Here is a 15,030-nt window from a genome sequence, read left to right on the forward strand (position 1 = left end):
TCAGATTACAACAGGATCTGGACCAGATGGGCCAATGGGCTGAGAAGTGGCAGATGGAGTTTAATTTAGATAAATGCGAGCTGCTGCATTTTTGAGAAAGCAAATCTTAGCAGGATTTATACACTTAATGGTAAGGTCCTAAGGAGTATTGCTGAACAAAGAGACCTTGGAGTGCAGGTTCATAGCTCCTTGAAAGTGGAGTTGCAAGTAGATAGGATAGTGAAGAAGGCATTTGGTATGCTTTCCTTTATTGGTCAGAGTATTGAGTACAGGAGTTGAGTTGACGTTGCGGCTGTATAGGACATTGGTTAGGCCACTGTTGGAATATTGCGTGCGATTCTGGTCTCCTTCCTATTAGAAGGATGTTGTGAAACTTGAGAGGGTTCAGAAAAGATTGACAAGGATGTTGCCAGGGTTGGAGGGTTTGAGCTACAGGGAGAGGCTGAACAGGCTGGGGCTGTTCTCCCTGGAGCGTCAGAGGCTGAGGGCTGACCTTATAGAGGTTTACAAAATTATGAGGGGCATGGATAGGATAAATAGACAAATACTGTCTTTATTTTTGTGATTTTAGTTCATGGAAAAATATTAGGCAGGATTGGAGAACTCTCCCTGTGTTCTTTTGAAGTACTGAGTCATTTACGTCCATCAAAACAAAAGGGAAAATGGCCTTGTTTTAATGTCTCACCCAAAAGGTATAATCTCCCAACAATGCAACATTTCTTTAGCACTGCACAAAAGTGTCGATCTAGTAGCCTATCCTCGGTTGCTGCCTGAATTGCTGTGCTCTTCCAGCACCACTGATCCAAAATCTGGTTTCCAGCATCTGCAGTCATTGTTTTTACCTAAATAGACAAAGTCTTTTCCCTGGGGTGGGGGAGTCCAGAACTAGACGGCATAAGTTTAGGGTGAGAGGGGAAAGATATAAAAGAGATCGAAGGGGCAACTTTTTCACGGAGAGGGTGGTCTGCCAGAGGAAGTGGAGGAGGCTGGTACATTTACAACATTTAAGAGGCATCTGGATGTGTATATGAATAGGAAGGGCATGGAGGGATATGGGCCGGGTGCTTGCAGGTGGGACTAGATTTGGTTGGGATACCTGGTCGGCATGGACGGGTCTGTTTCTGTGCTGTAAATCTCTGTGAGTCTATGACAGGAAATTGACTGGGGGAGCCCCCTTCCAAAGGAAGTAAATCCCTCCTAAACAGGGATACCAGAGCAATGTGCTGCGCTCTGGGTGTGGTGTCAGCATCCACTCTCTTTATTGATTTGTTGAATAACTGGTTTTACTGCTCCAACACTGTTCGAAAAGTCAGCATTCTTGCAAATTACCAGCTTGACCTTTTCTCAAATTCTTTCAGGGCATCCGAACTTTGCTGGACTATTCCAGTGGATTTTTCCACACGCACTGCAATCTTTTTATTTTTAAACTCTTCTCTAACCGGAGAGCTTCTGCGACCCATGTGCTGACAGGGAGACCGCTCCCCCTCCAACCTCCTCCCTGTCCTCGCTGAACCCCCTGCCCCCCAACCCCACAGGCTCCCCACTTTATCAGTGCCTCAGTTTTTAAGATGCTCAGATGCCCCGTCTCTCTAAGGTGGCCACATGGCCTACAGCAGAAATGGCTACGCGACTGGTTAGGAGCTATAATGAAGCATGCTGGGAATTCTGGCCAAGTGGAACTCTGACTCCAGTTAAAACTGCAGCCAGGGTATTGTAAACTGTAACCCGTGTTAACCCAGTAAGGACTGTCTTAAGTGGTCTCCCAGACTTGGTGTCTCTCGGTGTCAACTTATTAGCAGTTAACCCGTTCGGCAGTTGGTTACCGGTAAACTCCACAGGGCTGGCTTCCAGCGGTATGTTTGGGGTCTGGCCGATTCATTGGCTAAGACCCAGAGATGTTGCTAGGAGGATGAGCACAGTTTGGCAGAACAAAGGCTAACCTTTGACCATCGAGACCAATATGGCCTTGAGTCCATCTTCAGAGAAGGAACAGGATGAGGCAAAACCCACATCATTGGCCCAAATGAGCATGGTGTTTGGTTCAAACAAAACTTAGAGTTGAACGTGAATGAAAGGCGGCTGAAGTGAAGTGATTAAAGCTGCAGTTGTCAGATGTAGTAAGAATAAAATATTGCAGCACCTGTGTGATTCATGTTGAATACTGGGACTTCAGGAGTTAAATAAAGAAGGACTTAGCTTAATTAAAGACTGTCTCAACTCCCTGTCACACAACAGGAGAGCACCTGAGGTCTCAGCACTGGCCTCTTGACCTCTCCTGGAGATGTGCTGCTTCGACCTTTCACCCTTCCCTCTGAGATAGCCAGCCGAAACCTCTGGGCCTCACTAGCTTGTTTTTAAAGCATTTTTAGGCACTCCTTCTGCAGCCTGCCTGTTCGATTCCCAGTCACCAGGTGTGGGTGTGAGCCAAGTGTTTGACAAAGTCATATTGCATGTCTTGTTAGTCTTTCTGAAAGACAAATGGTGCACCTCCCAATTTGGGTAACACCCAGGCTTCAGTGAATCCTCTGTCAGTCCCTGGTACATCAAAAACACGACACTTATCCAACACACAGGACCAGACGTTGGCCATTCAATGTAGAGAAGGTTAGGAGGCACTGATGGGCAGAGTGGGCTTGTTCTGTCCCTGAATATGTACGTACCTATACACCCAGAGTCAGACAGCATGGAAACAGACCCTTCGGCCCAACCAGTATATGCTGACCATAATCTCAAACTCAACTAGTCCCACCTGCCTGCTCCTGGCCAATGTCCCTCCATACCTTTCCCATCCATGTCCTTATCCAAATACCTTTTACACATTGTAACTGTTCCCATATCCACCACTTCCTCAGCAAGTTCATTCCACACATAAACCACCCTCTGGCTACAACATTTGCATCTCATGTCCTTTTCAAATCTCTCTCCTGTCTCCTTAAAGATATGCCCAGAAGTCTTGAAATCCCCTATCCTAGGGAACAGACACCCACCACTAACTCTCTCTATATACCCCTTCATAATTTTATAAACCTCAATCAGGTTGCGTCTCAACCTCCTGCGCTCAAGTGAGAATGGTCCTGGTCCATCCAACCTTGGACTGATCTCTGCTCACTGGCCTTCTCCAGGACGGAGTGGAATCTGGAGTGTTGCTGGAGAACAGATAGTTTCAGCCATCGCTTTCCATCCTACACTCGTCAGGATGCTGTGCGGGAAGGGCGGAAAGGGGACCACTGCAGATGCTGGTGAGTCAGAGTCCAAACGGATGGTGCTGGAAAAGCACAGCAGGTCAGGCAGCATCCGAGGAGCAGGAGAGGTGATGTTTCAGCCAAAATACCATTATCAGGAATTGCTTTGCAAGAACACCAAGGGAAAATAATAGCAGGAGTAAGCCATTCAGGCCTTCAGCCCCACCCTGACTCTCAATATTACCACAGTTGGTCATCCAACAACACTCGAGAATCCAGGGACAAAGCAGCACCCACAAACATCCCCTTCCTCCTCCACCCCCCGACGCTCAGTAACAGCAGTGTGTACCATCTACAAGGTACCCTGCAGAAACTCCCCAAACATCCCCTCCCTCCACCCCCCGACACTCAGTAACAGCAGTGTGTACCTTCTCTCTCTCTGGACTGGGGGGTGGATGGGGGCATTGCTGGGTTTACCTTCTGTCTCTGGACTGGGGGGGTGATGGGGACATTGCTGGGTTTACCTTCTCTCTCTGGACTGGGGGGGTGAATGGGGACATTGCTGGGTTTACCTTCTCTCTCTGGACTGGGAGGGTGAATGGGGACATTGCTGGGTTTACCTTCTCTCTCTCTGGACTGGGATGTGGATGGGGCCATTGCTGGGTTTACCTTCTCTCTCTGGACTGGGAGGGTGAATGGGGACATTGCTGGGTTTACCTTCTCTCTCTGGACTAGGGGGTGGATGGGGCCATTGCTGGGATTACCTTCTCTCTCTGGACTGGAGGATGAATGGGGACATTGCTGGGTTTACCTTCTCTCTCTGGACTGGGGGGTGGATGGGGCCATTGCTGGGTTTACCTTCTCTCTCTGGACTGGAGGGTGAAGGGGGACATTGCTGTGTTTACCTTCTCTCTCTGGTCTGGGGGGTGGATGGGGACATTGCTGGGTTTACCTTCTCTCTCTGGACTGGGAGGGTGAATGGGGACATTGCTGGGTTTACCTTCTCTCTCTCTGGACTGGGATGTGGGCTATAGTTCCAAGGTCTCTCCTTCCAGGCTTTATCTTGACAAAGGTACAACATTAGCCCACCTCCAATCTTCCGGCACCCAAATATTTCTGCGAGGGGCCCCCCCGCACTTCCCTCCCGAACTCTCCCCAACTCTCCCTGCACTTTGCTGCATTAAAATACACTGGCCAGAGTGATTAAGGAAACAGAAGAGCCCTGAATTTATAAACAGGGCCCGAAACAGTCAGTGAGACCGTGGCTGGTCTGATTTTAACTTCAACTCCGCATTCCTCCCCACCTTGGTAATCTTTCAGCCTCCCCACCTTGGTAATCTTTCAGCCTCCCCACCTTGGTAATCAGAAATCTGTCTCCCAGGCCTTCAAAATATGTCAAACTCCTGCATCCACTCTCTGCCTTTTCAAGACCAGATTTTCAAAGAGTCTCAACCCTCCTCACCTGTGCCCGAACTGGACGACCCCACCACCCTCTTAAGTTTTTAAACAATCTGACAGTTCCTGTTCTCACAGGGGGTGGAGTCCAGATCATGTAAATTCTAAGCTGTTTTTCACACCCTATAAAACTGCTGAGCTTCTTGCTCTGAGCTCAAAGCCAGGTAGGACTTCCCAAGGACTGGTCTCACATTGTTTTGAAATTCTAGCGCGGCCAAACTATCAGTGAGTCAACTCCCAAGATGAAATACCTCCTGCTACTCGGATTTGCCCTGGCTGCCTGTTTCATGTTGGGTAAGAGAGAGAGGAACCGTTCAGAAATATTTAAATGCAAAAGATACTGCTGAGGCTGGGAATCGGAAATTGCTGGAGAAATTCAGTGCCAAGGGAAATGTTTCGGCTCCAACACTGAAGAATAAGCCACTGTTGGAATATTGTGTGCAATTCTGGTCTCCTTCCTCTCGGAAGGATGGTGTGAAACTTGAAAGGGTTCAGAAAAGATTTACAAGGATGTTGCCAGGGTTGGAGGATCTGAGCTACAGGGAGAGGCTGAACAGGCTGGGGCTGTTTTCCCTGGAGCGTCGGAGGCTGAGGGGTGACCTTATAGAGGTTTACAAAACTATGAGGGGCATGGATAGGGTAAATAGACAAAGTCTCTTCCCTGGGGTCAGGGAGTCTGGAACTAGAGGGCATAGGTTTAGGGTGAAAGGGGAAAGATAGCATGAGGCAACTTTTTCACACAGAGGGTGGTGTGTGGATGGAATGAACTGTCAGAGGATGTGGTGGAGTGTGGTACAATTGCAGCATTTAAGACGCATTTGGATGGGTATATGGATAGGAAGGGTTTGGAGGGATATGGCCCGGGTGCGGGCAGGTGGGACTAGATTGGGTTTGGATATCTGGTCGGCATGGACGGGTTGGAGCGAAGGGTCTGTTTCTGTTCTGTACAGCTCTGTGACTATGACTCAGTGTTGGGGAATGGAGTCACTTTGGTCACGAGAAGCTAATTCCATTTCTCTCCCTCTCTGTTGGGAGACATTACCAGAGCTGCTGAGTCCCTTCAGCCCGTTCTAACCGTGCTAGTTTAAATCATTGTGCCTTGGGTGGTCGCTGGGTCAGCCTGTGCAACTGGCTTTTCAAAGCAAGCTTTCGATGAATGTTAAGACCGAACTCTCCATTGTAAGGGTGTTGGCAGGGTACTCCAAGGTAGAGCTGGAGACTGAGACAACATTCTCAAAAACAACACGGGACTCTCCCATCAGAAAATCACCCAACTACGTTGATGGGGTGTGGTGGGATGGAGGGGACGGGGGATGAGTGGACTGAGAGGGGGGGAGGGGGTTAAAAGGCTGCCACTCCCAGACTGGAAGGCCACTGAAGATTCCAATCCTTGACATATCTCAGCTGAAGTGCTGGTCTCACAGGAGTGACTGAGAATTGTCCACTGACATTCTGTTCTGGGAGGGGTGAGGGGTTAATGGCACGCCCTCACAGTTAGAGGGGCGACGATGGAAGCAACAGACACAATCCTTTACTCAAAGGCAGGGCTAGAACTCGGTGCGGAGATGACTTTTTTTTTAAAGAAAGACCCATTTAGCTCCTGCCGCGTTTAGTTTTCGTTGTGAAACCGACATTGGAAGCTGCAAAGCTGAAGTGTCAGTGTGTTTGTAAAATTGGGACTGAGCACCTGTCACCACCATGCAGGTGTTCCAGCTGACACACACACAAGCAGCAAAACCAGGGAAACACGGCATGTCCGATACACAGCAGGAAAGACGGGATCGAGCTAAACACTGACAGAAAAGGGGAGGCAGGGAATGTGCACAGGTCGTTTCATAAACACTCTGTCTCTGGTTTTACAGACAGCAGACTGGGAGGAGAAAATCCTGCAGAATGCTGTTTTGTACAGGGAGCTGATAAATCGCAGGGAACCTTGAGGATCCTGAATTTCCTGTGCTCAGTTACCAAGCCCAATGTTGATTATCCCTCCTTAAGAAGGTGGGGGTGAGCTGCATTTACTGCCCCTGTCCCTAGTTGCCCCCCCTTGAGAAGGTGGGGGTGAGCTGCCTTCTTGAACCGCTGCAGTCCATGTGCTGTGGGTAGACCCACAATGTCCCTTAGGGAGGGAATTCCAGGATTGGGACCCAGCCCCACTGAAGGAACGGCCAATATGTTTCCAAGTCAGGATGCTGAGTGATTACGGGGTTAGAGTTACAGTTAGAGTTAGACTTAAGGTCACGGTTAGGGGTTAGAGTTAGGGTTAGAGTTAGAGCAAGGGTTAGGAGTTAGGAGTTAGTTAGGTTACGGTTAGGGTTGAGAGTTAAATCTAGGGTTAAAGTTAGGGTTAGGGGTTAGGATTAGGGCTTAGAGTTAGTGATAGGAGGGGAACTTGTAGGGGGTAGTGTTCCCACGTATCTGCTGTCCCTTGTCCAGATGGAAGTGGCCATGGGTTGGGAAGGTGCTGTCTGAGGATCTTCAGGGCATCGCATAGATAGTGCGCACTGCTGCTACTGAGCATTGGGGATTGGAGGGAGGGGATGTTTGGTGAGTTTCTGCAGGGTATCTTGTAGATGGTACACACTGCTGTTACTGAGCGTTGGGGGGTGGAGGGAGGGGATGTTTGGTGAGTTTCTGCAGGGTATCTTGTAGATGGTACACACTGCTGTTACTGAGCGTTGGGGGGTGGAGGGAGAGGATGTTTGGTGAGTTTCTGCATTCAATGAGCTGAGTGATTACGGGGTTAGAGTTACAGTTAGAGTTAGACTTAAGGTCACGGTTAGGGGTTAGAGTTAGGGTTAGAGTTAGAGCAAGGGTTAGGAGTTAGGAGTTAGTTAGGTTACGGTTAGGGTTGAGAGTTAAATCTAGGGTTAAAGTTAGGGTTAGGGGTTAGGATTAGGGCTTAGAGTTAGTGATAGGAGGGGAACTTGTAGGGGGTAGTGTTCCCACGTATCTGCTGTCCCTTGTCCAGATGGAAGTGGCCATGGGTTGGGAAGGTGCTGTCTGAGGATCTTCAGGACATCGCATAGATAGTGCGCACTGCTGCTACTGAGCATTGGGGATTGGAGGGAGGGGATGTTTGGTGAGTTTCTGCAGGGTATCGTGTAGATGGTACACACTGCTGTTACTGAGCGTTGGGGGGTAGAGGGAGGGGATGTTTGGTGAGTTTCTGCAGGGTATCTTGTAGATGGTACACACTGCTGTTACTGAGCGTCGGGGGGTGGAGGGAGGGGATGTTTGTGGATGTGGTGCCAATCAAGCGGGGGCTGCTCTGTCCCTGGATGGTGTTGAGCTTCTTGAGTGTTGTTGGAGCTGCTCCCATCCGGGGTAAGTGGGGAGTATTCTCGCTGACTGCTGAGTTACGGATGATGGACAGCTGGTGGGAAGTGAGGAGGTGAACTATGCCACACAGAATTCCCAATCTCAGATCCCCAGGAGCTGCTGTCTGTACATGGCTGATCCCGAGCACATCATGGACATGATTGTAGGAAGTGGCAAAAACACCCCTTAGCAGTTGAAGGTACAAGGAAAGTCCCTTTGGGGCTGACCTCCTCCAACCCAGTAACATGCGGCACGGTGGCTCAGTGGTTAGCACTGCTGCCTCACAGCGCTAGGGACCCGGCTTCGATGACTATCTGTGTGGAGCTTGCACATTCTCCCCGTGTCAGCCTGGGTTTCCTCCGGGTGCTCCGGTTCTTCCCACAGTCCAAAGATATGCAGGTTAGGGCGGATTGGCCATGGGAAATTGTCCCATAGTGCCCAGGGATGTGCAGGTTAGGGTGGATTGGCCATGGGAAATTGTCCCATAGTGCCCAGGGATGTGCAGGTTAGGGCGGATTGGCCATGGGAAATTGTCCCATAGTGCCCAGGGATGTGCAGGTTAGGGTGGATTGGCCATGGGAAATTGTCCCATAGTGCCCAGGGATGCGCAGGTTAGGGTGGATTGGCCATGGGAAACTGTCCCATAGTGCCCAGGGATGTGTAGGTTAGGGTGGATTGGCCATGGGAAATTGTCCCATAGTGCCCAGGGAGGCGCAGGTTAGGGTGGATTGGCCATGGGAAATTGTCCCATAGTGCCCAGGGATGCGCAGGTTAGGGTGGATTGGCCATGGGAAATTGTCCCATATTGCCCAGGGATGCGCAGGTTAGGGTGGATTGGCCATGGGAAATTGTCCCATAGTGCCCAGGGATGTGCAGGTTAGGGTGGATTGGCCATGGGAAGTTGACCCATAGTGTCCCCAATGAGAACAGACCCAAATCTCTCAGCCTTTCCTCATAAGACCTTCCCTCCAGACCAGGCAACATCCTGGTAAATCTCCTCTGCACCTTTTCCAATGCTTCCACATCCTTCCTGTAATGGGACGACCAGAACCGTACACAATATTCCAAGTGTGGCCGCACCAGTGTCCTGTATAGTTGCAGCATGTGCTCTGGTTTCCTCTCAGTCCAATTATGTGCAGATTCGGGTGGATTGGCCGTGGGAATTTGTCCCATAATGTCCAGGGATGTGCAGGTTAGGGTGGACTAGCCATGAGATACATGGGGTAGGCGATTGGGTTTGGGTGGATACTCTTCGGGAGGGTCAGTGTGGACTGCGTGGACTGAATGGCCTGCTTCTACACTGTTGGAGTTCTATGATATCCCCCCCATGAAGGAACATTTTATCTGCATCTCCCCTGTCAAGCCCCTTTCAGAATTCTACCTGTTTCAATAAGATCACTTCTGGTTTAGTGTCATCGAGTCATACAGCACAGAAACAGACCCTTTGGTACAACTCGTCCATGCAGTCCAGGATTCCCAAACGAAACAAGTCCACCAGTCTCATGCAGTTTAAATTTTACATGCTAAAAGTACATAATTTATTTGTCACCAAAATTTGACATAGACTCACGGGAAAGAAAATAAGAGATGCAATTTGGATATCAATAGGAGTCCGAGTTCAGGAATGTCTTAGATTCGGTTAGCAGATAGGCAGGCAAATGCAATGTTGGGTGGGAGAGAGAGCGAGAGAGAGACAGACAGATACAGAGTTACTGCCTTTGCTGTTTTTGAATTCATGTGTCGCTGGACATCGGAGTGCATGTGGGAAAATTAACAAACAGTGAATTTCACAACTAATCTTGGAGGAACCTGTTTGGGCAAAGTTCACAACACAGAATCAGATAAGTTAATTGTTGCTTGAAGTCTGTCCAAGAGAAAGGCTGTATTAGTGAGTACAATGGGTTCTTTCTTGATTATAATGTTTTTGGAGATTAAACTTAAAATATAAGCCATAACTCTTGATTTAAACTGGCACAGTGTTTTGTAGAGGAATAAGATGGTGTTATTTTCTGGGTCTGTAGATTGTGAAGGAGCAAAAAGGGTGGGTTGGCCATGGGAAATTGTCCCATAGTGCCCAGGGATGTGCAGGTTAGGGTGGATTGTCCATGGGAAATTGTCCCATAGTGCCCAGGGGTGTGCAGGTTGGGGTGGATTGGCCATGGGAAATTGTCCCATAGTGCCAGGGATGTGCAGGTTAGGGTGGATTGGCCATGGGAAATTGCCCCATAGTTTCCAGTGATGTAGTCATGATTTGGAGGAACTGGTTTTGGACTGGGGTATATAAGGTTAAAAATCCCACCACACCAGGTTCTAGTTGAACAGGTTTAATTGGAAACACTAGCTTTGGGAGCCGGCTGATTGTTGAGCAGAATCATACAACACTGAATTTACAGCAGCAGAATTGCTGGGTCATGGAATCTAATATTAAACAGGTCAAGCTAAGGTTTTTATCTCTTAGAGTGACCATGTTAGGTCCTATTCCTTCGTGTGTCAATCCCAGAACTTGGTTCAACTTACATTCTCGAGATAGATTTTAACAATAGGTGTCATCTCAGCTCAGATAATACATTTAAAGTCTGAAAGTGGGAGTGGGTTTACAGGGACTCTCTTCGGAGGGTCAGTGTGGACCCGATGGGCTGATATTCCCTCCCCCACCCCCTGCGAATATCCCAAACAATGGGAGCCCCACCCTGTCGCTCCCCTGCTGCGATGATTGTATTTGAAGTGAATTTGCAGCAGTTTCCATGTCGACACTGTGTACAGAGTGGGACAAGTCAGTACACTACACCTGGAGCCCAGCCACCAGCGCAGCCTGGGGCTTGGGGATTGGTGGTCAGGGATCTGGAGAGATTCCAACCCAGACTGGTGAACCCAGCCAGAGCTCAGGAGAGTAGGGCTGGGCACGGACTATGTCTAAGGAAGGGGTTGACGGACTCCTGAGGAGGAAGGTGATTAAGGACTACAGCATGTCCACGCCAAAGTCAGATCGAGTGATCTGATTGGACAGCAGTGCATGGCCAAGCGCTGTGCACTCCTTAACTCAGTGTGTTACAGCTCAGGCAGGAGTCACCTATCCTGAGAGGGAGGGACTCTGCCAAGAGACATTAGCAACTACAGGTCCCAAAGCTGGGAAAACTGACAGGATCGCTCACCTCCCCCACCCCCATTCACCACCCCTCAACCCTAATGGACTGGCACAACAGGGGGTGCCAACTGAGATGGAATTTGGGCAAGGAGAGGGGTATCTAGAGTCAGAATCTCAGTGCAGGGGGCAGGGCAAGGAGTCTACGTAGGACTTTCAGGATAGGGGCAGTGAGAAGGGAAACAAATTCACAGGAGAGTTTCTGCAGGGTATCTTGTAGATGGTACACACTGCTGAAATTTGTGTCTCTTTGCCCCCACTCTCCTGTGTCCTTCCTGGAGGCGGGGGTGGTGAATGGTCTTCCATGGGGTTCGCCCCCTAGGGGAGACAGACAGGGAAACAGCACAAGGGCACAGAGTTCAGGTGGTCAGCCACGACCATACTGAGGGTTAGCACAGCCTCGAAGTGCCGAATGACCTCATAGCTCCTGTGTTTGACCTCCTGCTGGGTACCACCTTTATTTCACACCCTGTTCTTTGAGGTGTAGGTGGGAGGCTGTGGAGATGGGGCAGGTGAGCGAATATGGGAAGTGGGCTAGTCGGGGTATCACGACCCGAATGGCCTTAGTGTGCACCTCTGGACCGAGTGCGAGATAGAGTCCAATCGATCGTTCCTGAGGCACTGGATGTGACACCCCACCCATGGTATCACAAACCACCCCTCACCCCACCGCACCCCACCCTTTCTCACTGCCTCTGGGTTCCTGTCCCTCTGGACACCGGTCCTGTTACTGCGCTCGCTCTCTCTCGATCACGCCCCCCCACCCCATTCCTCCGAGAGTATTCTGGTCTGGCTGTGAAATCCCTGGTTCATTCACACAACCGCTCCCAATGCAGCAGGAGGCCGTTCAGCCCATCGAGGGCCAGCAGCAGCTTCCCTGAGCGAGCGCTGTTACCCAGCCCTTGATGTCTGCCCTGTTACCTTGCCCACCCTGTGCGCCCCCATCCAGGGCCCTTGGGTGAGTGACGGGGGGGGAGGGAGAGGAGAATGGTGGGGAGGGGGGTATTGTGTCAAGAGTCCCCTGTGTTTCTGTCTGAATTTCCAACACAGCCCCTCCATCTCTGTGTCTCTCGCTGGGACATGGGCAGCGGGGAGAGAGGACGCTATTGCGAAGGCTACTATGGCTGAATAGCTTGCTGATCTCGCTGTGTCCCAGAATGGAGCAGGGGAGAAGCCATTCAGCCTCGTGCCTGTACTAGCCACCCTTCTGTGAGGTGGAGCCAGAAATATTAAAGAATGGGTCACTGAAGACGTTTGAGAACCCTGGGGTCTGATGTGCCTGTTCCTTTGTAACCTCCTTCATCCGGACCCCTCTCCCCTCCACTCTCTCAGTGAAGGGGAGCACACACTTTCCCCCCTGTCCCAGTGTCCTCTGGGGTCCCCATCCTTTCGCCAATAAGCTACCCTTCTCCCTTTCTAGCCTGTCCAGATCCCTGGGGATTCCTCCCCCCAAGCCAACCGCTCCAGCTTTTCCGATCTGCCCCTTCCTTCCCGGAAATGTTTCCGGAAAATTCTTAGCCCTTGCTAATTACCACAAGGATTTGCGATCAGTGGTACAGTGGGCAGTGAATGAGGTTACCCCAGATTGCGAAGAGATCCTGGTCCACTGGGTCCCTGGGCTAAGGAGTGGCAGATGGAGTTTAATTTGGATAAATGCGAGGGAATGAAGTTTGGTAAAACACACAAGGGGCTGGACTTCTACCGTTACAATAGAGCTTTGGAGGAAGGGTTGTTGAACAGAGAGACCATCGGGGTTCAAGTATGTGATTCTTTGACGTTTGTGTCACACACAGATAATGTGGTTAAGGCAGCACACCTGCCTTTGTCACTCAGAGCTTTGAGTAGAGGGGTTGTGACATTACGTTGAGTTTGTACAGAACATTAGTCAGGCCTTTTCTGGAATACCGTGTCCAGTTTTGGTCTCCGATATCAGAAGGATATTAAGAAGTTGGAGAGGATTCAGAAGAGGTTCACCAGGGTGTTGCCGGGAATGGAGGGAGAGGCTGAACAGGCTGGGGCTGTTTTCCCTGGAGCGTCGGAGGCTGAGGGGTGAGCTTATAGAGGTTTATAAAATCATGAGGGGCATGGATAGGGTAAATAGACAAGGTCATTTCCCCAGGGTGGGGGTTTCAAGACTAGGGGTGCAATTTTGAGGTCAGAGGAGACAGATTTAATAAAGACATGAAGGGTAATTTTTACAGAGTGGTTTGTGTGTGGAATGACCTGAGGAAGTTGTAGATATGGTCAGAGTTACAATATTTAAAACACATTTGGACAAGTTAATGGATAGGAAAGGGTTGGAGGGATATAGAGCGGGCAGGTTGGACTGGTTTAGTTTGGATTATGGTTAGCACGGACTGGTTGGTTCAAAGGGTCTGTTTCTGTGCTGAATGATTCTGTGATATTATTGGAAATCTGGGTTCCAACTTGGAAAGGTTGGGTTGAGCACGCAGGAACAGGAGGAGGGCTGACAGTCTGAGGGAGTCTGAAACCTCTCCCGCCCTTATTGTGTGTGGGAGAGAGCTTCCTAACATCTCTCTCTGAACGCTCTGCGCCCACATTCTCAAGGCTCTGTCCCCAACCAGTGCGAAGAGTTTCTCTTTATCTAACCCTGTTGTTTCCTGTTAATACACTGAAGACGTCACTGTGGGCGGCACGGTGGCACAGTGGTTAGCACTGCTGCCTCGCAGCGCCAGAGACCCGGGTTCAATTCCCAACTCAGGCGACTGACTGTGTGGAGTTTGCACGTTCTCCCCGTGTCTGCGTGGGTTTCCTCCGGGTGCTCCGGTTTCCTCCNNTTCGCTTCGGCGGGTCGGTGTGGACTTGTTGGGCCGAAGGGCCTGTTTCCACACTAATCTAATCTTAAAAAATCTAATCTAATTTCCACCCACCCACCCCTTAACCTGCTAAATTCTAGAGAAAACATTTGCAAGATCATTTGTCTATTCATTTGTATAATCGCTCCTCATATCTTAACACCCAGAGTCCAGCTATTGTGCTTGGTTTCAGTTTGCATTCTGAGAGTGATAAAGGGATGTCTGCTTATGTTTATACTTGCATTTCATTTACTAAAACTGTGAGGTGACCAGTTCAGTCCTTTCGGAAACAAGATTGGGCTGTTGCTGAGCAACACAGGGAGACCAAACCCAGATTTTTCCGAACGTAGTCAGAGCAATCCAAGAGCTCAAAGTTTCTGTCGGAGATACCCGGTCTGTGACAGCGAGGATGTCATGATTTCCGCGGTGTCCAAAGAGAGTCGGGAAGAGAGAATTCCCAACAGCTGTGTAAGAGCAGTTGGATGGAGCCACGTTAAGGATTTAGTGAGCCGTGTTAGCACTACGTTTAAGGGAAAGTGGGGACTGCAGATGCTGGAGAGTCGGAGTTGAGAGCGTGTTGCTGGAAAAAGCACAGCAGGTCAGGCAGCATCCGAGGAGCAGGAGAATCGACGTTTTGGGCAAAAGCCCTTCATCGGGAATGTGGATTGGCGGGGGTGTGGGGGGAGGAAGGGGGCTGAGAGATAAATATGGGGGTGGAAGGGATGGTAGGTGCAGATGAGGGGGGAGGTCAGTGGTAGAGAAGATGGACGGGTGTTGGGGGAACATCTCTGGGACTCACGCACCAAACAACCACGCTGCCCTGCAGCCGAACACTTCAACTCTCCTTCCAGCTCCACCAAGGACATGCAAGTCCTGTGGCGCCTCCACCACCAAATCCAAGCCACTCGGCACCTGGAGGAAGAATGCCTCATTTTCCACCTTGGGACCCTCCAACCACAAGGCATCAATGTCGATTTCACCAGTTTCCTCATCTCTCCTCCCCCCCACCTCATCCCAGATCCAACCCTCCAATTCGGCACCACCCTTTTAAACTGTCCTACCTGTCCATCCTCCTTTCAAACTATCTGCTCCAAACACCCCCCCAACCTATCTATAT

General features: G+C 50.1%; 1 protein-coding gene across 1 annotated transcript in view; it reads left to right on the top strand.

Annotated features, from left to right (window-relative positions):
* Positions 1-4,415: 4,415 nt before the first annotated feature.
* The window catches only part of LOC122541517 (sperm acrosome membrane-associated protein 4-like), a 15,271-nt gene continuing 4,656 nt past the window's right edge, over positions 4,416-15,030 (top strand). The window contains exon 1 of the mRNA XM_043678342.1: positions 4,416-4,931. Within this exon, the coding sequence (XP_043534277.1) occupies positions 4,880-4,931 (52 nt within the window). The 5' untranslated portion in view covers positions 4,416-4,879. The remainder of the gene's footprint in view (positions 4,932-15,030) is intronic.

The sequence above is a fragment of the Chiloscyllium plagiosum genome, chromosome 37 (assembly GCF_004010195.1).
Source record: "Chiloscyllium plagiosum isolate BGI_BamShark_2017 chromosome 37, ASM401019v2, whole genome shotgun sequence".
Lineage (NCBI taxonomy): Eukaryota > Metazoa > Chordata > Chondrichthyes > Orectolobiformes > Hemiscylliidae > Chiloscyllium > Chiloscyllium plagiosum.